We start from the raw sequence: 23,407 nt of genomic DNA, 5'->3' as shown, positions 1-23,407 counted from the left end.
CAACATTCTCGTTACTTCTGCTCTAGTTGTGTCACTTTTGTTTACTTCATCTCCCTGCCTCCCAACCTTCTCATCTGTGCTTTAAAATAACTGTTGACCTTTTGGCCTTATATGGATTTTTTTTTTTTCTTTAATGCAGTAATCAAGGGTGACAAACTTTAATCTTAGGGATAAACTGATACTTATTTTAAAGGTGACTTCAGGGGACAGTTTCAATTGAATTTTGAATAACAACTCAGAGCCATAGTCTCTGAGACTCCTCCAGCCTGAATAGGTCCAGTAAGTCTGGTTTCTTTAAGAATTTGAAGTTCTGTTCCACATTTTTCTCCCTTTTTATCAGAATTTAATTGTGTTCTTGATCAGAATGTTCAGTAGGGGTAGCCAGGCACCATCTAGTTCTGCTGGTCTCAAGGCAGAGGAGGCAGTGGTTTATGTAGACAATAGTCCTATAGTCCAATTCCTTCTCTGATTCTTGAGTTTCTTCCTTTGTCTTTTGTTCTGGATTAACAGGGTATTTTAGATGGCTGCTCATAGTTTTGTTTTTTTACTTTCACAGTTTGGAGCAGATTCTAAAATGTGTTGTGTCTTTTCCCACTTTTCTATGTTTTGGAGGTATATTGTGTGTGTGTGTCTATGAGTCTGCAAATGAATGTCCTTGGGCATAGAGGGAGTCTAGAATGTTGTTGGAAAGTTGAGGTTTTTCAATAAATTTACTTCTATATGAGAAACAGTTTGCCAAATATAAGAAGAGGAAATTTAATCAAGATTTAAATAAAAGATGTTAATGGCCATTTGTTGTAATTTCATTCTGTTACTTTCTAGGTAATAAATCTTCATTGCCTGGCTTCAATGTCATAATACAATTATATTTCCCACTATGGTGTCCCACAAAAATTGTATTACGTTATATGATTTCTGTCTCTTTGTTCCTTTTTTTCAAATAAAATCCTGATGCTATGTCATTTGCCATATAAAGTTTCATGAATATTTTATCTTCCGTATAGTTCATTTATAGTTCATTACCTTCCTGATTCTAAGATTTTTTTTTATTGGGGGAAGAACATAAAATTTTATATAAGCTTGCTATTACTATCTGTATCTTCTCCTGAAGTCGTTAATTATATAAGAATTACATGATAGAATTTTTTTTTTTAATGTGGAGAAATGTTGAGGATGGTAAGAAAATAAGAAAACATTTTTCATTGTGTATTTATAATGTGTGAAGAACCCTGGTGGTGCAATGTTATGAGCTTGGCTGTTATTCAAAAGATAGGCAGTTCAAACCCACTAGTCACTCCTTGGAAGCCCTATGGGGCAGTTCTACTCTGTCCTACAGGGTCACTATGAGTGGGAATTGACTTGATAAGAATGGATTTGGTTTGGGGTTTTGGTATTTGTGATGTGTGCACCATTAAAAGATCCATTGTCTCAATGATTTCTCAAAGGGACTGTATACATTTCCCCATTTTTATAGTTAACTATCTATTTGGAGAGGCTCAGTAATCACCAGATCTCATGAACCAGTACTGTTTAAGAGCTCAGATTGTAACATAGGAGCCTGCCTGCCCTTGCATCTGTGGGAGGTCTTGTTATCTAAGAGTAATGCAAAAGCCACCTGAAGCAAGCCCATTTGGAAAAGCGACCACATTTTCATAGTAAATGGTGAGAGAACTTCTTTGAGATTTTTATTCTGATAAGTTAGGCAAATAATAATAATATTTGCCTATTTTTATTATAAGTAACAAAATTTAATTACTACTATAATTGGTGCCGTGGTCAAGAGCCTGCTGCTAACCAAAAGGTTGGCAGTTCGAATCCACCGGTAGATCCATGGAAACTCATGGGGCAATTCTGCCCCATCCTATAGGGTCACTATAAGTTGAAATCAGCTCAATGGCAACGGGTTTGTTTTTTTTGGGGGGGGGGGGGTAGTTATAATTGCAGTTATATAAAAAGAATCAAGTGAGGAAGAGAGAATAATCTTTCTGACAGTAAGAATGACAGTATAGTATGGTCTCTTTTGCTTCCTATTCAACCTGTTGTCGCAGTGTTTCTGCAAGCTCATGCAAGGGCTCCATCAGTGTTCCCCAGGACTCTTAGTCCTTTGATACTCAAACCATTCTCTCTTGCAGCACTTGTCACATCCCTATCCTTGTCAATCATCTCCTCAAATGTAAGCTGGGCTGTCTTTCCCTCTGAGATTTTTATTTGTCAATAGCTTCTTGCTAGCAATCTCTGCAATTTTCCAACAGCGCTTACACTGCATAAAACCCTGCATCTTGTCCAAAATTTGCAATATCAATTTGCAGTTGCTTTGCACTGTGTTCGCACTGTATTACATTCAATAGTTACGGGGAAGCTTCCATACCAAAATGCTAATGCGGAAGAATATTTTGAGTCAGGTCTTATTTTATCAGTGGTCAGTTCATTACCTTTTGCCGTCAAGTTGACTCCGACGTACAGTGACCCTACAGGACAGAGTAGAGCTGCCCCCTAGGGTTTCCAAGGAGCAGCTGGTAGATTCAAACTGCCAACCTTTTGGTTAGCAGCCAAGCTGTCAACCAGTGCACTACCAGAGCTCTGGTCATTTCATTAGTGAATTTTTTTTTTAACAACTTCAGTTTTCCTAAGCAATGCTTTGTTGTTGTTGTTAGTTGTCATGTTGACTCTGATTCGTGGTGACCCTATGTATAGGATGCCCTGGGTATTCCACTGCCTGAAGAAGTGTGTGTGTGTGTGTGTGTGGTACATGAATGAAGCCCAAACACATCGCATTGTGAAACTGCTTTATCTGACAGCATGGGAAAGAGGGAGAGCTCAGACCGTCAAAACCAAAATGAGTAGAGTGTAGACATGAGAGCCCTTTTAATGAGACACAGGGAATGGAGATAGGAAATGTTTAGGGCCCGATGACAGTGTCAAACAACCCCCTTCTTATATTTGAAATGTAGTCATTCATCTATCATCAGACCATGAAATGTGGGGCCTGTCCATTTAACTGGAGTATTTTGATGTTTTCCTATTGATGTTTGTATTGACAAATGTTACTCTGCTTCACAGCCAGCTTAATCTACTCTTTGAACCATCATTCTCTAAGCAGAATAATGGTTGATGATCTGTTCCGCTAGAACAGGGTCACAGCTTCTGCAGGAGTAACATTTAAGCTGACCAAGTGTTGTTGCAACTCCATGTAGGACATTTTAGTTTAGGGGAGGTGGATGAGGCCAGCTCCTGTTCCCAGTTGCCTGTGTCTGTAATCATCAACACACCAGCTCCTCTGTTCTGCCTGCCTTTCCTTTCTGACACTCCTCCAGGTGGGCTACCAAGTTCACATTGTGTCTCATATCCATTTCCTTTCTGCCACTTGCATTGGTAACACGTTAATTTATGAGGGCTTGTTCCTTCTCTCTCATCCTGTCTAGTATCCTTCTCATGAGAGTCCTCCTGACCAACCTTTTCTCTATTCCCTCACTGTAGATGATTCTTTAAAGTCCAGGCTTTGTGACTTTTAAGTGACTCCCCGCTGCCACCCTACTCCTTTATCAATATGACCCCAGTAACTGTTTCTACTCTGGGCTCCCACTTCTCTCCTATTCATACTGACATTGCAGAGACAGCTGTGAGGCAGCTATACCTGTGTCAAAAGTAATCTATTCAGACATTTCAATAATGAAGGTCAGGAGCTGTCCACTTTGTTTAATGCACAGAATAGACATGCAAAAGCATTTGCTGAACGGATGAACAAATGAATAAATGCATAATAAATAACTAATTGCCACCCCATGGTTGAGATACACTGTGACTTTAATGACTTGTGAGTAATTTAACATATATTGCCTTATGATTTAACTTTAAAAGCTTCCAAGAAAATTTGGGAAAAAGTCAAATGAACAAAATATGGATTTTTCTTTCAATTCCTACAGCTGTGCTGGACCAGGTCTTGAAGGCTGTGCAACGAATGGGTAAGTGTTACATCTTTGTGTCTACTGTATACTATCAGAAATGACCAGAAATGCCTGTCCTCTGGCCTCATCAAGATCTTATTCCTCCTGATTCCTCCCATACGCCGACTTCGTTGGTTGTGCATTTGTGGCGGGAATGCAGGATGTGAGCCTCTGGGGCCTGCCCCACAGAAGCTGCTTCTCAACACCCAGTCACTTCTCTTCATACATAGGCCGTGTCTGATTTCTTGGGTTACAGCAGTTTTGTTGGGTCCTTCTCTTCTTCTAGCTGCTCTTCTTCTATTCCCAGTAGCCCAGTTGGTCCTGTCACAACCCTATGTTTGAATGGACTCTGTTCAGTGACAAAGCTCCAGGCTGGGGAAAGTCCCTCTCCTTACTTCCTTCTCTAGAGACGCAGCCCAGCAAAGGCACCTGGGATTCCTTCAGCATTTCCATTCTGATCAATTGGCAGTCACTGCTTAACGGGCTGCATTAAGAAAAGCAGAACTATCAATTCCTGTTCAAACTCATCAGGAAAGAGCGGTGTCATCAGTTAACAGTGTCCAGCGAGGAATCAGGGAATGCCCACGCATTTGCCATTCCTGACATCCTCAAAGACTTCCAGGCTTCTTTGCCATTTCGGGTATGCCTACAAAATCCCTTCCCTTAACAGCCCTTCCTCAGTTTCAGCACACTCTTCTGCTCCATGATTGACCATAATAACTGAGCCCTCCTAAAAAAACGTCCATCAAATCAATGAAGAGAAATACGGCAATTTCCCAGAGGTGGATTCTTCCTTTCATCCCTGCCTCTTCAAAGACACCCAGCAAAAGTTTTCTTGTCTTCATAGTACAATCAGTATCTTAGCAATGAGGTTTCCCATCACATCCCCACCTCGAAACCAGGCAGTGACCATTCTTCACTATACTTACTTTTTCAGATGCTTCTTTTCCCTCCCTACTCAGGTACTCATTTCCCTATCCTCACCTTTACCGCAGCTCTCAATGGAACACATATGCTTTTCTGATTCCTTAGTAGCTCCCGATGTTCCCTTCAAAATAGTAAAGCTCATTAATTCAAACTGTGTTAATTAGGGGCTTGGTATAAATCACGAGATGACTTTTGCTCTCCCTAAGAAGAAAGTGTTGTAAACTGTCATCTTAATGAAGTACATTTGGCCCACTTAAGAGAAATTTGTGAGGACGGTGACACATTCTTTATGTGCAAAGGATGCTGCTAATGAATCTTTGATATTCATTAACATTCTGACCTGAAAATACTAATCAGTTTGCCAGCAGCTCAAATATGGTAGATACTTGAGAATAGTAGCTTTGTGAATATTCCTAATTCAGATGGTCCTTTTCCCCGGTGCGTTTGAAATCCTGGGTTTTGAATCTGTGCTCTTCCTGAAATTGGACATGACCTCCGTGGGAGGAAGAGTGCATTAGAGTGGCCTGAGGGCTATACGATGATGTCACTCATCTGTGACAGTGATGCTTGTTATATCTGAGCCCTGTCACTTCGTAACCACTTCCAAGCTCATTCATAAAGCATTTCATGTGGCCGTGGGTCCCAACATGAAAGCCAAGGACCCCTAGGGGAGTGTCAACATTATTGAAAGGGTCACTGCACCCAACTTGGCCTGTACACCTCACGTGTCTCCCATATGTGGAGTGCTGTTCCGTATGGACATGATCTTGGGACAGAGAAAATACAAACTTATAGAAGAGCATTATTGGAGGCGAGTTCCTTTTTGAATTATGTATTTTCTTAATCAAGAGTTTTTTCAAAATGATTACCACCACATATAGAGGTCTCGGTTATAAAAATGCAGAAAGCAGGGGCCAAGGGTGCCTGTCCTATTGGAGAAAGCTAGACACGCTGGCCTAGACCCCTTTCTCTCCTTCTTTTAGAAGCCGCAGAGTGTCCCACTTTGTGAGATAATTGTAAATGATGTCACTGTGTCCAAACATGCAGGAAATACTTAAAAAGCCAAATCTAATGAAAGCAATCAGCACAGCTTACCCTCTCTTGTCTCCCCACCTCATTCCAGGCCCAAGATCCCATCCATTGCCACTGGAATTGTGGGTGGCCTCCTCTTGTTGGTGGTGATGGCTCTTGGGATTGGCCTTTTCATGCGAAGGCGCCACATTGTCCGGAAGCGCACGCTGCGCAGACTGCTGCAGGAAAGAGAGGTGAGTGGTCCCCAAGGCCCTGAGTGACCTGCCTGGGCCAGACGCCGCCTTTGAGAACACTTACTGCTTCAGCATAGGATCGAAGAGTTGTCATTAATTTAAACTTTTGTATTTCAATATGCAATTCTATTATGCATTATTCACTATTATTATACATTATTCACTGTGTTGAAAAATCAGAATCTCTCAATGTCCAATAATGGCAGATTGTTTACATTTTGGCATGCCTCTCCAATAAAATGCAAATGTTTCTAGGGTAGATTGTACAAAATGGTTACAAAGCTATGTAGAGGCAAGCCTGTTTAAAATATGGTACCTGTCTATACATGTATCCATAGAAGAAAGGCTGAGAGTCCATATTTGCTGTGTTCCTATAAAGGCACTGGGGCTGAAGTAATAGATATTCCTTTCTTGGAAATTGCCATTGTCCACACAAATAGCTGTTCCTTTTTTAGCTATTTGTGGTTGGTGTTATCCTTGGCACTGTCTTTAGCCAACATCTCTGAGTCCACTGCTGCATTTGAAGCCAGTCCCTGGGAGGAGAGACCCACAGCTGCTCCTAAGCATAGTGGTGCTTTTGTGTTACAGGGCCCAACCAGCCACCAAAACGACCACCATATAAAAATTTTCTTTCACCAGAATTTTTCAGTCCTGCTAATTGTCATGGAAATGGAACTAGAAATTGCATTTGTTGAAATGTGGGTGTTCTGTGAGAAAAGGCTTCTGCTCTGTGTCTCCTGTGTCCTGTAAGCCTTTCTAGAAAGTTCTTTAGAGAAGGTGTCTGTTTTCCCTCTTGAATAAGGATGGGAAATCCTTTGTTCTAAAGCTTGTCCACCTACTGTTGGTCTCTGGCTGTTAATGTTCTGAGCTTATCTAACACCCACTTACCCAGCCAGCTCCGAAAGAGCATCACAGGTCTTCTCCTTCCCGTCCACAGCTCGTTGAGCCAGTGACGCCCAGTGGTGAAGCTCCCAACCAAGCTCTCCTGAGGATCTTAAAGGAAACAGAATTTAAGAAGATCAAAGTGCTTGGCTCTGGGGCCTTTGGCACTGTGTATAAGGTAAGATCACCAGGGGACACCCCAGCAGGAAGCTTAGGGGGTACAGGTATACCCCGCCTCTCACCTTTCATGTGGGCGAGCCCAGACAAGTCCCGGGTATGCTGTTTATTTATCACCATTGTCTACACTTTGTGTCACTAAGGACTTGGAAAATTCCAAAGTTTTTCCAAGTTGAGAGGAAATCTTTTCTAATCACAGTGACAAATACATGGTCCTGTGTGTGGAACACATATACAAACAATAAACGTTTTTGTAGAAGGTGATGTTTACCTTTTAGAGGAATATGTAGCACAGGCTGGTGAAAGTAACAGACTGAAGGAGGGAGGGTTTCCTGTCACTGGTTATAGATCATCAGAATAAAGCCCAGGTTAAAAAAAAATTTTTTTCCTAGTTTCTCTTTGCATAACGTCTGATTTGATCAGTGAGGCCTAGTCTAGCATCTTAGAATTCTGGACCAAGTGATCTACACTGACTTTACAACTGTGCAAGCTTAGGGTTTTTGTCTAGGTGACTGCTCTGATTCACAGAGCTTGAAAGCAATACGTTTGCTGAGCTGTCAAGATTCCTAGGACCGCTGGTCATGGTGTGCAGACCTGTGGTTCCAACATCCCTCACCCTTTAGGCTCGTGTCATTCATCAAATCCATCCAGCTCACAAGGCAGCCAGCCTGCTGCATGGTCTGAAGACTGACCACCTAATGTTTCCCCTTCTCATTCTCACAGGGACTCTGGATCCCAGAAGGAGAGAAAGTTAAAATTCCTGTGGCTATCAAAGAATTAAGAGAAGCCACGTCTCCAAAAGCCAACAAAGAGATTCTTGACGTGAGTTTCTGCTTTCTTCAATCTCTTTATCCCTGGGCATCAGAAGCCACTTTTTCTAAGAAACACCTGGCAGCACGTTACTCTGTTTTAGACTTGTTTCATCAGCATGTTCTAAGTGTTCACTTTTTGTGTCTCTTTTCCTTATAGCTATAATTGGTAACAACTGGTTTGGTTTTGGTTTTGGTGTAGTTGGTATAATTCTCTCCAAGTCCTTCTCTTGTAGAAAAGACTCACTGCCTGCATTCTGTCATCTCCCCAGATGGGTGAGAGCTTGGCAGTTGCAGGCGTCTACTAGTTACCGGTGTCTGTACTAGATGTTCAACACACGTGATTGCAGGGATGCTCATAACGAACCTGTGGGATAGGTGTTAAGCTCAATATCTATTAGATGAGGAAACTGAGGCATAGAGAAACTTCCTTAGGTTTACGTGGCAAGGGTGGAATTCAAGCCCACCATTATTTCAGACACCCAGAACTTATGTTCATTTTTTAAAGGTGTCTAGAATGGGTAGTGCAAATGGTTTGCTGTTAGCTACTAACCTAAAGTTTGGTAGTTCAAACCCACCCAGCAGTGCTGCAGAAGAAAGGTCTGGCAATCTGCTTCTGTAAAGATGACAGCCATGAAAGCCCCAGGGAGCAGTTTCACTCTGTAACACATAGGGTTTTCATGAGTCAGGAGCAACTCAACAGCAACAGTTTTGGGGTGTTTTTTGTTTGTTTGTTTTTTAGGAGATACAATGCCCACTTTATCAACTGCATTCCACCTTCTGTATTATTTAATCCCAAAATGATTTCATTATTCTGTGTCTTTTTGATGATTGTTACTTTATGGGTTAAGTCTTTGGAATGTTCCAGAAAATTATTGTTATGTCTATACATTCAGTCCTACCAAACTTTTTCTGCTTTCTCTGAACCCTCACCAATTGAAGATGGTGAGAAGAGGCTGAAGGTGGCGGAGGGGTGTGGAGTGGGGGGACCATCCAACTAGATGCCCAGCAAAATCTAATGGACAAACCCTTTGGGGTCAAGTCATTTTAATAACATTGACCTGTGTCTGCAGTGGGCTGATGAACACTCCTGCTCTTTTCCTGAGGCAAGGCCAATGAAAGAGGTGGTGGAGGGGCCTCAGGCAGTGAATTAGGGAAATAGAATAAAAAAAAATAGATGGAAGAAAGAAAAAAGGCTAGTTTTATTGTCTCAAAAGTCTAGAGAATTTAGTTGATCTTATAGCCAAGAAGACAAAAGCCAGATGGTAATATGCCACCCCTTCTAATACGTAACCCATCGAATGGAAAATACAATAAGCAATCCAAGCGTGGGCCTTATTTTAATGTGTTCAGACACGATGAAATTCCCAGTGACAATATCCTCCACGCTTCACAACTGAATTAATTTTTCCTGGGCAGCCATTCCTTCTCTTTATTAAAAAAAAAAAAAAAAAAAAACCCGCTGCCATCATGTCTATTCCAACTGATAGCAACCTCTAAAGGACAGAGTAGAGCTGTCCCATAGAGTTCCCAAGGAGCGCCTGGCAGATTTGAACTGCTGACCTCTTGGTTAGCAGCCATAGCTCTTAACCACTATGCCACCAGTGTTTCCATCCCACTATGAGTATATTCTGGTATACTTCCAATTGAAAAATAATGTTAATACAATGTATTAGAAAATCTCACGCATTGATAATATACTTATCAAGCAAAATTCTCATTTATTGGTTTACAAATTCATGTCATGTTATTTGTGAAGTCTTTTCACTTACAACCTCTACCTCCTTACCTATGCTGCCAAAAAAAAAAAAAAACTTTTTGCAGAACTTATTTCCTCAATTCATTTTTTATCTATTCAAGACAGTCAAATAAATTCCACAAAATAATGTTGAAATGTGAATTTTTAAAAATATTTATAAACAATAAGGAGGGTTTTGGAGTATTTCTAAGACAGTATCTGTGCTTTGAGAGGGGAGTCATTTTTACTGAAAAAGGACCCCCCATCACAGGATCTTTTAATTGGGTGAGATAGGGATGTGTTTGTGGGGTGGGGATGGAGCTAAAAGAACGATAAACAAGACTTAAGAAGTAAGTGTACCTACCACCTGAAGGTCACCGGTTTTACCAGTTGCTCTCTCCTGCTCTCCTGTTCTCCCTCCGTCATTTTTATTTCCTTTCCCCCTTTGTGTCTTCATTCGGGCATCTTTTGTCTCCTCTGGTATCAAATGTCATGGCTGTGATGCTGAGCCCTAGGTGAGGCTTTCTCCTTTGCTTTTCATAGAGCTGAGTCTATCCGGCCCTAACAGGGTCCCAGCAGCACAGGTGATGCGCAGGTGATGGAGAGCCCCTGAAGGAAAGGGGAAGACCTGAAGGAAGTGGTTTCTGCTAAAGGAAGCAAAATGGTCAATTCTAACAGTGACAGGACAGCCAATGGGGCTGGGCACAGTCCTTGAAATCCTCTCACCTACTTGTAAATTTTCCCAGTAACCCAATCCTCTCATCCCATAGAGAGGGCACTGGTTTCCAGCACCCATAGATTGTAGCCCCTGCTTTACATGCTGCCAGTGGCCTTTTGATGGTTACCATTGAGACCCCCTAGCTCATGGTGACCCCACGCACAACACAATGAGATGCCGTCCGGTCCTGTGCCATCCCCATGATTGGTTGCAGATCAGACTGTTGTGATCCACAGGGTTTTGTTTATAAATATTTTTAAAAATTCACATTTCAACATTATTTTGTGGAATTTATTTGACTGTCTTGAATAGATAAAAAATTTTTAAAAGTAGATCACCAGGCCTTTTTTCTTCATCATCTTAGTCCAGAAGCCCCACTGAAACCTGTTCAGCATCATTGCTACATGAAAGCCTTCACTGATAGATGGATAGTGGCCATGTCTGAGGTTCACTGTCCAGGAATCAAACCTGGGTCTCCTGCATGGAACGTGAGAACCACTGAACCAGCAGTGCCCCGTATTAGTGGCTTAGTCCCTGGCATCACAATGGTTAAGCACGCAGTTGCTCACTGAAAGGTTGGTGGTTCCAACCCACCCGGCAGCTCCGCACCAGGCAGTCTGCTTCCGTAAAGATTACAGCCTAGGAAACTCTACGGGGCAACTCTGCTGTCACATGGGGTCGTTATGCATTGGAATCCACTCAGCACCTAACAGCAAAGTTTAAAAAATTTAGTAGAGACCTATTCTTCGTTCTGAAAGCTAGAAACATGCTTTTCTTTAAAAAGTTTAACATCTAGTTAAATCCTGCTCCCCAATTCATAAAGTGTGATACATGTGGCTGGCAAGCAAGAGGAAGGAACCAAACATCAGTTCAACTGGGACAAAATAATAGACCTTCCAGGTGACCAAAGTTTCAGCAACACTCCTACCAGTTCTCCTCAGACAATAGCCACCCATGTCTTTGAGTGTGAGCCCTGCCTTTCAGTGGGCCCCGCCTGGCTTGAGTGGGTAATTCAGAAGATTGTTGTGGAATTCCAAGCATACTTGGTTTAGGTCACTGTGTACCTTGAAGATTTCCAAGATAAACAACCAACGACAAAGCTCACTTGAATTTCTGAATACACTGAAGGGACACGCGACTGAACAGCCTTCCCTTTGTGCTCTGGGGGGTAGGGAGGAAACGATGACCCAGTTCTTTCGGTCTGTGAGATTTTAATGGGGAGCTGGCAAGGCACCCTACTCTGTGTGGCCGACACCCACGCCCCATGCTCTGTTCCCCAGTCTCCTGTTCCAGGTCAGCTCCTGGCTGCTGCATCACAGATGGGCTGCTCAGATTGCTCAGGTTTGCAGATTTTTTTCCCCTCAGAAATGAATGCAATATGACCACATCTTGAGAAAATAGGACCAGCCCAAGGATTTCTTTGGTGTTGTGGTTGTACAGCTTCCCAGACTCGTGGGAGAGATGTGATTTGTGCTTTTCTGCCAATCCCAAGGCCTATTAATTTTTCCATAGACTTTCCAGTTTAAATATAGGAAAGGCAATGGGAAGAGTAGCCAAAACAAATTTATGTATGTGCCGTGCGTGTGTGTCATAAAGCCTGAAGCTCTCTGGTCGCCCGGTAACCAGAGCCCTCAACAGAACACCACATGTCCGTTCTCACCGCGGTCTGCATCTGGGAGCAGCAGGGCTGAAGGCCAGGTGCACCAGGTTGGGGTGAATGTGGAGGGGGCACTGGTACAGAGACCGGGAAACCAACCCAGGCTGTGGCCCCAGTTCTGACAGAGAAGTCATGTGGCCTCTGGGATACATCATTCGCTTCACTGAGCCTCAGTTTCCTCTTCTGGCAAATGATGGCATCAGACCAAATGCACATTCAGGCTCTTTCCGGCTTTCACTCATTATAAATAAACCCTTTTCTAAGATGAGGGGATGTTTGAAATGTCTACTGAGTACCTAAGTATTAAATATCTCCCCTGCTCCTTAATAATGTGATACCACATTTACAATACACAAGAAAAGAAATACAGACTCTACTTGATAATCAAGAGCCTAAATGGGAGGTTTTCTGAATAAAACTTTGGCAACAGATATTTAGGAGTCCCTAGGTAGTGCAAAGAGCCCTGGTGGCGCAGTGGTTAAGAGCTACAGCATGCTAAGACTGCTAGAGGTCAGCAGTTCGAATCCACCAGCTGCTCCTTAGAAACCCTATGGAGCAGTTCTACTCTGTCCTATAGGGTCACTGTGAGTTGGGATCGACTCGACAGCAACGGGTTTGGTTTTTTTGTGGGGGTTAATGCAGAGGTTAGCACTTGACTACTGACCAAAAGATTGGCAGTTCAAATCCACCAAGAGTCTCCTCAGAAGAAAGGCCAGGTAATCTACTTCCAAAATATCAGCCATTGAAAACCCCATGGAGCTCAGTTCTACTCTAAAACACATAGGGTCGCATTGAGTCCGAGTCTACTTGCTGGCAACTGGTTTGTTTTTGTCTTTAAACGGACATTTAAAGCTGTAAGTTTTGTTTTTCATTTTTAGATTTTGTTATTTTGTTGTTAATGGAAGTGACTTGGTCTTCGATTTGCTTTGAATCCCTGAGTTTGTGTTTTTTTTTACTGCGGCTCAACCCTGAAATTATTGAGGCAAGTGCGTTTCTAGGTCTGGGTTAGACATGGCTAGAATAACCAAAGAAGAAACGATCCAGGCCCCTCACCTCAAAATCTTACTAAACTTGCTGAGGTAACGCAAAAAACACGTGTGGGGTGGTGGGCGGGGGCAGGGGGTGGATTTGAGGCACTATATAAGCAGTGTGTGTCAGTAAGATTCAGTACTATGAGACATCAACTGCATGCTGGTCACGTACTTGGAGCTGAGAACGCCTCAAAGAGCTTGGTGGAGAAAAGACATTCTTGAAAATCACACAAATGTGTAAGTACAGATTATGATGAGCCCTCTAAAGCTGTGTGGTTCCTCAGCTCATCAGGATCCCCTGGAGGGCTTATTCCAACACTGGTTGCCTGCACTGCCCTCACCCCCATCTCACTCAGCAGGCCAGGTACGGCCCAAGGATGTGCACTTCTAACAAGTTCCCAGGAGTACGATGCTGCTCCTCTAAAGGAAGAGGTGCTAGATACCCTGAGAGCATAACATAGTCGAGGGAGCCAGGCACAGCTCCTCTGGGAAAGCAACCTTGAGGCTGAGAAAGGCTCAGCCAGAGAAAGGGAAGGTGGAAGGGCATTTCAGACAAAGGCCCTACCTCCCCAGGGAGGATCAAGAGCAGAGAGGCAGAGGCAGGGTGCAGGGACCAGCAGTGCCTCTGGTCATCTCTAGAGCAGTAAGGGCCAGTTGAAGGGCTTTACACAAGGAAAGTGCTATAATCATATTTGTGTTTAAAAAAACTGTTCCTTGCTCTCTCTCTCCCCCGTCTGTCTATATACCTATCTACCTACCTACCTATCTGTCCGTCTGCTTTCACCCCACTACCACCATCATCACTGTCTCCTTCTCCATCCTCCTGGCCCCTGCCTGCCTGGTCAGCTCACAGGATATGCCCAGGCAACCACCCCCTCCCCAGTGCCTGACCTGGCCCAGGGTGCCTTCACTTCTGCAGAGAGACATTAACTTCTCCATGTCTACAATCAAAGCACAGGAGTTGCTGGGAGTAAAAAGGCGCCTCCTGACTTCTCTCTGTCCTGCAGTCCATGTGGTCCTTCTCACATCTGAATAAACTGTCACCACCCTTCGTATTTTAATGGGAAAGAGAAGAATTTATGGGTAAAGTTGAGGCTTCTCTAATTCTCAGTCAGACAGAAGATAGCCTCCCATTGTGTGTCTGATTGTAAATAAATTCAGCTTCTTCTATCCAAGAATAGCAGAAGGGTGACAATGAAGTCTATATTCATGGGTCTGTGTCACATAAAGGATCTCGCCTTGGCAGCAGGCCTGAGTTAGTGTGGGGGTTGCCTGAGACAGAGCTGGTGATTTTCCCATCATCAGAGTGAGTCGGGGGCGGCAATACAACATCCTCTTAGAGAAATGAATCCTAGGCAGTCAGCTAGTCCAGGGATCCAGCGCCGACTGTGGATTTAAGATATCAAAAGTCTAGGCTCTCTGTCCATCTCAGAGCCAATCACTCCCCAGGGCAGTCCCAGTTCCCTTGACGGGTCCCCAGGATCACATTACTGGACAGGGCCCTTACCCCAGATGTAAGGGACTGGGACTCATGCAGCAGTAAAGGCCAAAGACTGCTCTATTGAGACATGAAGTCTTCCTCGATGGCTGCCTCCTGACTTGGGGGACCTTGAGTGGACACTCTTACCCTTACACCTCTGGAGTATCTATAGTGGGGGTCCCTGATGGGGGTCCCTGATAGATTGGGCATCTCATTATCCAGGGTGTCCAAGGAGCCATACACGGATTTTCTGCATGCACCTTTGGCCTGAGGCCAAGGTCTTCATAACGGTGACATCAGCAGTGTGCAGACTTAGAAATATCAGGGTGACTCCATTCCTATTTTCATCCAATGCTTTGCCAATGCTCAGTGCCTCCTGAAAGTCTCTGTAAGTGGGACCCCTAGATGCACCCAGGGAATGTGCTTTTTTCCACAAAGTGTCTTGCAGTTTCATAGACTAAGATGGAAAAGCTCTTTCATAAATGTCCTTCGTACTCGGTCGTTTTTGCAGGCCACCTTGCCCTCCCCACGTACGTATTTTGAAAGTCAAAATCATGCTTGCGCTTTGTACCCTAGAGGCGCCTTTCCAATGTCATCTCTTCTCTTCTCCACGCAGGAAGCCTATGTCATGGCCAGTGTGGACAATCCTCACGTGTGCCGCTTGCTGGGTATCTGTCTGACCTCCACAGTCCAGCTCATCACACAGCTCATGCCCTTTGGCTGCCTCCTGGACTATGTCCGCGAGCACAAGGACAACATCGGCTCCCAGTACCTCCTCAACTGGTGTGTGCAGATTGCAAAGGTAAATCGCGAGGGAGCCCTGCCCACTGGGTGCTCACCGAGGAGCACCTGGCTTGGAAAAGTAGAGGAGACATTTCAGGCAAACAGGATGTTCAGCTCCCTGTCCCTCCATTTCTGGGAATGATGCTGGTCGTTAACAAGAGCATCCAAAGAAAGCAACCAAGGGAAAGGGGAGAACATCAAAGACTAGTGGAAAACCAACAAGGAGGTCCTCCATCAGGGATAACAAAGAGTTTGTCAAGCAGATATGTGCATTTGTGTGTGCGTGTGTACACAAGATGTATGCTTCTTTGTTTCGGATCATGGTGAATTGATTGTCTTTTGCACTGAATCGGTAGATGGCCCACCTGCATGGTGAAAATGTAATTGCTCAGCTCCATTTGAATGGTTTCTCTGGACGTTTTTTGTTGAATACTATGGTAATTTGTAGTAGAGGAAGAGGTATCGTGGTTTACATGCAGTAAAAGCCTTGATAACGAGGCAAGCAAGCCAGGCTGGAGCCCAGAGGAGGACTCAGGGATGTTGTGACCATGGGGCAGGGCAGGTGCTGGTACAAGGCCTGGGTGTGCAGGATAGAGGAGGACTGACTGAGTGAACAGATGCCTCTTCTGCTTAGCTGGGTCTCTTTAAATGTCGTCCTGCTGACAGGATTGGTCCAGAGCAAGGGAGGGGCTGAGCATGCAGATGGTGGCCAGGTGGTCCCACCTGTGTGCTGAGGACAGGTACAGAGCAAGGAGCCAGGTAGTTAGCTGCTTATACTGCCTGAAAAGGGCTTCTGCTCTCATCTCAACTCTCTCCTGTCTCACTCTCAGCACCGCATCCGTTATTTGCAACCCAGCTTGCTAAGTTCTTTGTTTGTTTGTTTATTTGTTTTCCTGACAATGGGTGTACGTTTGACTCAGTTGAATATAAAGAATTTGTGGACAGGCCCTCTCAATGTCCCTAACCTCCCTCAGAAAACAAGGTTGGGTATCAAAGGGGGTATGCCAGCGACCACTGAACCAGGAAGCAAATCAACCACCAGGACTTGGCCAATCCCACTTGTCCAGTTCCATTGCTTACATCACGATGGTCAGTGACGCAGTTGGTCCTGCTGAATTACTAGTGAGCTGCCTCCCCCACCTCCAAGCCAACGTAGAAGGTAACTTGTAAGACAAACAAAAACGTATTTTGGGGACTGCTTTGATGGTACCTAGCCTCAACGGCACTGGGTGGTGGGTAGTCTTGGCTCATGACACCACAAGGCAGCCTCTTGCCAGGAACAATGCTCCCACCCTGTAGCTGAGGTTCTGGGGCCATGTTGGCCAAGTAAGTGGTTGCCTCCCAGGATAACCAGACAGCAGCACTTCTTATTTCCTCTAGCGCCATCTGGGTTGGCAACAGCTGCTGAAGGCTGCCAGGGCCGTGGAAGTGTGGGTGCTCATTCTTCTGTGAACACTACAGAACTACTATAAGCAGATCACATCCTCATCAGTTATTAGAAGATAGTCCTGGAGGAAGGTTGTGTGTGCCTGGAATACTGTGGTTTCCTGAAAATGTTTGTTATTTCTGTGTGTGACTGGCTTGGGGGAGGAGGCGGTGAGCCCAGAGTAGATTCTGTCACCTTGTTTTATTTTCTTTTTAGCATATACTGTCCCCTGGAAAGCTCTGGTTTATTTGTTTACTTTAATTGTCTTCCCGGTCCTGACTGGTAGGGTGGGGGGCTCTGTGAGAACAGTGTCTTGTCTGTACCAGAATTCTGCATACCTTCCACCAGCCTCACCCAGGTGATTCACAATGTCCAGTTCACCAGAAGTTGCCCAGATACTTAGCATTTCTTCTCTAGTTATTGCATGTAAATTCCCAGCTTCCCCTGCTGTGTGCTGGAGAGATGGCCTCCACCATCAGTATGAAACATTCAAGTGACCATTTCACCTTAAGGAGTGTAGAGTCTCAGTAGATTTCTGCCCAGTACAGAACTAGACTTAGCGTTCCAGTGGACTGTCAATTCAAATTTTGATTCTGGCATTTACTATGTGACTTTGGGCAAGTTGCTTGTTTTTTTTGTTTTTTGCACCTAGTTTCTTTACTGTAAAATGGGGGTTCTGCCCCTGTCTTTGTGTCTAAAGAGGGTGAGATAAATTAGCCTCTGGGAAGCACCTATCACAGGTTCCAGCACACATCAGGTTTTCCCTAAATATTCATCCTCTTCCTCCATTCCTTTTCCCATATTTTGGCTAAACAAGGTTTTAGCAGTGACTAAAATCTAACATGAAACAGTCACTGTCTTAATCTAATCCCCCATCAACTGTCATTTCTTTTCTTAGAACAGCATCTCTGGTCCAGCATCTGCTATTGTTCATGAGTTGCCTCTAAACCTGCTGCAGTACAGTCAATTCCAACTCATAGCAACCCTATAGTACAGAGTAGAACTGCCCCATAGAGTTTCCAAGGAGTGCCTGGTGGATTCGAACTGCCAACCTTTTGATTAGTATCTGTAGCACTTAACCACTATGCCACCAGAGTTTCTGAGTTACCACTAGGATATGGCTTTTCCTTCCTTGTCTATTGCAATCTTACATTCAAATCTACCTGTCCTCTAGTGTCTATATAAATGGAAATTTATTTGACCCCTAGAATCAGCCTTCTAAGCACGATGAAAAAAAACACAAAACCCTTAATGTAACAGTGTCCACTACAGAGCACAATTCTGCTTTCAGTTCCCAAAGTTCTTGAGGTTGAGATTCCAGGGCTTAAAGGTTTTTCTTGTTAGTTTTCTGTATGATATTACTCAACATTTCAACCTGGTATTTAAAGCCACTGTGACACTTGTTCAGTTTTATTTTGATTTTAAGGCCTTCCACATTATGGAAGACAGTTAACTCTATCTGTGATAGATTTCGTCTTTACTCACAAGAGAAGCCGTATTCCACTGATTTACAGAGCGCTGTTGTGATGGACTGTTCGTTTCTTGAAGGAAAGGAAAACGATGGCTTCCCTAGTTGTTAAGAGAGAAATTTGCTTTTGTGTTACCGGCTATTTATTTGAGCATTAAATAATTCTCTTTGAAAAAGTGTAAGTGAAACTACCCAGAAACACTTAGTGGCTGACCAGAAACTAAACGATGCCATCTTCAAAGTGGGATTTATTGACTTGTAAATGTCCTGTGTTAATTCACGACACCATGGACTATCTTGGGAAGTTTTCTAAATGTAAGCGGGAGAGCTGGCCACTATAAATGCAAGTTTATTGTTCCTACTAAACTGTTAAGAGGGTAAGTAAAACTGTATCAACTAGGCAAAAGAAAAAAGAAGAGAAAAAAAAAAGACCAGACTTACTGGTCTGACAGAAACTGGAGAAACCCCAAGATTATGGCCCCTGGATACCCTTTTAACTCAGTACTGAAGTCACTCCTGAGGTTCACCCTCCAACCAAAGATTAGTCAGGCCCATAAAACAAACAGTAATACATGTAGCTCAACCATGTGTATGAGACTAAATGGGCACACCAGCCCAGGGACAAGGATGAGTAGGCAGGAGGGGACAGGAAAGTTTGACAAATGGAAGTAGGAAACCCACAGGTGAGAAAGGGAAAGTGTTGAGATGTTGCGGGCTTGGCAACCAATGTCACGGAATGATATGTGTATTCATTGTTTAATGAGAAACGAATTCGTGCTGTAAATTTTCATCTAAAGCACAATTTAAAAAAATGAGGCTGTTATTTTTACCTGGTGGTACAGTGGTTAAGAGCTTAGGCTGCTAACCAAAAGGCTGGCGGTTCAAATCCACAACCTGCTCCTTGGAAACCCTGTGGGGCAGTTCTACTTTGTCCTATAGGTTCGCTGAGTCGGAATCAAGTGGACAGCAGTGGGTTTGTTTGTTCGTTTAATTTTTGCATTGAAGGGCTATTGTGAGGGCTGAATAAGATAATAAACGAAAAGCTCTCAATAAAAAGAGTGCTATTTAAGGAAAAAAAAAAGCCCTTGATTGCTCAAGAATTTTAAGGACTGTTTTCAGAAACCAGAGCCAAAAGGCCAAACCAAGTTCTTTGTCCCCCAGTCTTGTGGAGCCATCACCACCTTACCAATCAGAAAGCATGAGCATTGTTTCCTAAACTCATGATTCATGAAGTTACAAGGAGCTTTCACTCATCGGGAGTAAATTAGTTGCATAAGAAAATGTGTCCACTTTTTCTGGCTACATAAGCCAGTTGCCATCAAGTTGACTCCAACTCGTGGCAACCCCATGTGCGTCAGAGTGGAACTGTGTTCCGCAGGGTTTTTAGTGGCTGATTTTTCAGAAGTCGACTGCCAGGTCTTTCTTCCAAGGCACACCTGGGTGGACTCAAACCTCCAACCTTTTGGTTAGGAGCCAAGCGCATTAGCAATTTGCACCACTCAGGGTCTCCTGGATGCATAAAGCAGCTAGTAATTCCCAAAACATATTACGTGGCAGGATAGTGTCATAAGATGTTATCCTCCAAAAGATCCTATCATCGATTTAGTCTGGTAAACATTGCCCCTTGTGCCACACTCTTCCCCTTAGAGCATCCCAGTGTACATTATTGCAAAGTCCAGCAATAGATAAAGCTGTCAGGCTTTGATTACGCTAACATTTCCCCAAACTTTTTGGTCAAGAGAGATTTATTGTCACCTAATGCAGATTAAGATCTCAAAAAGTGGGTTTTCTGACAATCACTGATTTGGTTCTGCGGTACAACAGATGCTATCAGCATTAGATCCTTGAGCCCAGGCCCTGGTGAGATACGCAGGACAGCTGGCCCGGGGGAGGTAGAGGCTTACAGGAGGAAACTGGTTTGTGAGTATCGTTCTCTGACCACAATTTTATAAGCACCAAACTACACTGAGTTCAATCTATGAGGTAAGACTTAATAAGGATATAATCCAAAAAAAAAAAAAAAAAATCCTTTCAAAGGATCCATTTTTCAAGCACAAGGGATACTTGGTTTAATCCAAGTCCGTTTGAAAAAGTCCTGGGTGTTTTAACTGACCGCACATCTATACAAACTGTCAGTGCATCTGCAGTGCTAAGAGGAGATCATGTCCAGATGAGGGGAGTGGTCACTCTCCAGTCTTATGTAGCCAGAACATTCCAGAACACTTGAGCTCTAGGTGCCATGTCACAGAAAGCCTGTTGGTAAACTAGAATGGGTTCATAACAGACAAGCAGGAGTGTGAGAGGATACAAATTATACTGTACAGGCAGTCTCCAGATTACAAACAAGATCCATTCCTAAGCGTGTCTTTAAGAATTTGTAGGTAAGTCGGAACAGGTGCATAAGGTTCTTATTTAGCCTTACTTTAGTTTTAGTGCAAGAAAAGGCTCGAAGCCTTCTCAGTGATTTAAAAGCTGCCCTTAGTGAAGTTGAGTGTGATAAAGAATTTGTTTCCAGTAGGGGTTGGTTCTGTTGTTTCAGAGTGAGGGCAGATTTATATAATATTAAAGAGCAAGTACAAGTTGGCCATAAGTTGGATGTTTGTAACCTGGGTACTTACTGTAGTTGACTTTGATTTAAATAGAGAGAAAAATGGGGGACGGACAGGTATTCTACTTTTTAGCTTTTTTTTTTGCTTTTGTTTTTGGAGTTTACCCAAATGTGTTTTTGTTTTATTTTAGTTGTAGTAAGTATATATATAAGTATATAAAACATTAGCCATTTTAACATTTCTTACATGTGTCGTTCAGTGACATTGTGTTTATCATGTTAGTCAGCCGTCACCCTTGTCCATTGCAAACCTTTCAGTTACCCCTAACAAAGGCTCAAAGTTCCCTAAGCAGTGAATCCCCCTTTCCCTCTCCCTGTCACCTGCCCCTGGTTGCCACTGATGAACTTTGTTCTCTATACACGTGCTTGTTCTAGACATTTCGTGTAAGCTGGATCATACAGTATTTGTCCTTTTGTGACTGACTTACTTCACTCAACATAATGTTTGCAAGGTGCACCCATGTCCTTTGGGTGTTTTAAGGGTTATTGTGGAGAGGAGAAACTGACTTGTTCTGTGAAATTTCAAATATGAAACTTCCTGATTAGGTCCCAGTAGGTCTCTGACCTTTGCCTCACAGGTCTGCTCCCATATTCTCATGGCTTTTCCATGCACCAGGTCAGGATTTGCAAGCACAGGGTTCAAGGAGCAGCCTGCTCCCTCCCATTGACAAATTGTGGCCTCAGATTGGTAATTCAGCTGCCAAGCCTCTCTTTCCCACCCAGTAGGGGTCAGGGGGCTGGTAAGAATCCATTCAGCTCTAAAGCACCACACCTCCATAAATACCTAGACATCAAGACAGTCTGCAGGCTAAAAGAGCCAGACAGCAGATCCAATTACCAGGGATTTCAGTTATTTGAATTTTTTTTTTTTTTCCTTGCATTGCTACACAGAGGATTACTGTTGAACTTAAATAATCAGCTGAATTGATCACCTTACAGTGTGCTATCAAAAAACCTAAAGTGCGTGCGTTACTACGGCATAGTCTTCAGCTTTTCTACATTTTGCTTAATCGTTTCTTGAGCATTCTTCTGCCAGCATTAGGTCTTGTGTGAAATATCAATCTAAGTAAGACAAAATTTCTTATCACCAAAAACTGACATTTAGTGAGAGAAACAGGTCCACACAGAATGAAGGGCGCAGGAAGGAAATGAAGTGGCTAAGGTTAGGGGGCTGAATGGAAGGAGAGCAAGTCGGCCCGAAGGCTGCTGTGCAGATGGCAGTGAGCGTGGGCCCAGTGGGCCAGTCCGGCAGCCGGCACCATCCCTGCACCAGATACCGGGCAGGTGCTGGGAAGACAGCACTGAATATTCTCTCAGGAGCACAGAGTCCCATAGGCCAAACAGTGCTGAGTGTAAGACAGGCCCTGGCCTTCTCCTGGTGGGAGGCGGAGGAAGTGCCCTCCAGTCTGAGGGAGGATAGCATAGTAGGAGCTGGCCGTTGGCTGATCCACCAGCAGGGGGGAGCGCTCTAAGCCTCGGTGAGCAGCGCAGGCCAGGTGACCGAGGGCTGCTGAGTCTGCTGCAGAGAGTGAGGGCCACCAGCGAGAGAGAGACTAGGGAAGAATATGGAGACCTCATAGGGCCCGCAAGCCAAGAAAATGGAGCTTCACCACGAAGCCTGGAGCCAGTCAAGCACTTGATTCATGATCGGATTTCTTAGGAAGTGTAGCCATAGTCTAGGCAGGTGTGACGGGGCCTAATTTAAAGTCATGGCAAAGGGGACCAAGAAGAGAGGGTGGATGTGACATTTAGGAGAAAACTATAGCTATGGCTAACACACATGGGACACTCCATGCCAGGCACGGGGCTCAGTGCTCTGAACAGATAAATTCATTTATCCTAACTCTTACTGGCCCCATTTTACGTATGGGCAGACAGGCACAGAGCTTTTAAGACCATGCTCTTAACCAGCACTTGGTATACCAGCTCAGGGTGGAACTTAGGACAGTGATCCCCACTGTCCACGTCTCTCTGCACAGTAGGATTCCAGAGCCACACAGCCTCTGTTTGGGAAGAGGAGATTCTGAAACTTCTCTGCCTCTTCTAAGAGCAGGGGCTCAGTGGTGGCTAAGCCATGCTGTTAATTTTTCTCTACCAAAATCCATGCACCAATTTCTCCACTTCCTGTTGCTGTTGTTGTGTGCCTTCCACTCAATTCCTACTCCTAGAGACCCTGTAGGACAGAATAGAACTGCCCTATAGGGCTTCCAAGGCTGTAAATCTTTACCGGAGCGGACTGCCACATCTTTGTCCTACAGAGCAGCCAACCATGCGCTTAATCACTGCGCCACCAGGGCTCCTTTCTCCACTTTCTACTTCCTGCCATTTCCGTATTCACCAAGTCAGTGCTCTTCCAGACTTGCCCACATGTGATTTCTAAAATAGATCCCAAGTGGATCCTGTTCCAGCCTCTCACTCTGCACTCCCCGCAAGCGTGGTAGGATCTAACAGCCCTAGGAAGCCAGCCCCTGTAGGTCCAGTCCAACCACCTCTG

General features: G+C 44.0%; 1 protein-coding gene across 5 annotated transcripts in view; it reads left to right on the top strand.

The window, feature by feature from the left end:
• The window catches only part of EGFR (epidermal growth factor receptor), a 225,495-nt gene that overhangs the window by 180,625 nt on the left and 21,463 nt on the right, over positions 1–23,407 (top strand). For all 5 annotated transcript variants that reach the window (XM_049893449.1, XM_049893450.1, XM_049893448.1 and 2 more), the window contains exons 16-20: positions 3,924–3,962; positions 5,995–6,136; positions 7,074–7,196; positions 7,919–8,017; positions 15,245–15,430. In XM_049893449.1, the coding sequence (XP_049749406.1) occupies positions 3,924–3,962; positions 5,995–6,136; positions 7,074–7,196; positions 7,919–8,017; positions 15,245–15,430 (589 nt within the window). The remainder of the gene's footprint in view (positions 1–3,923; positions 3,963–5,994; positions 6,137–7,073; positions 7,197–7,918; positions 8,018–15,244; positions 15,431–23,407) is intronic.

This window comes from Elephas maximus, chromosome 8, assembly GCF_024166365.1.
Source record: "Elephas maximus indicus isolate mEleMax1 chromosome 8, mEleMax1 primary haplotype, whole genome shotgun sequence".
NCBI lineage: Eukaryota > Metazoa > Chordata > Mammalia > Proboscidea > Elephantidae > Elephas > Elephas maximus.
The sequence above is the reverse complement of the archived record's forward strand: the minus strand, read 5'-3'. Positions and strand labels throughout refer to the sequence as shown.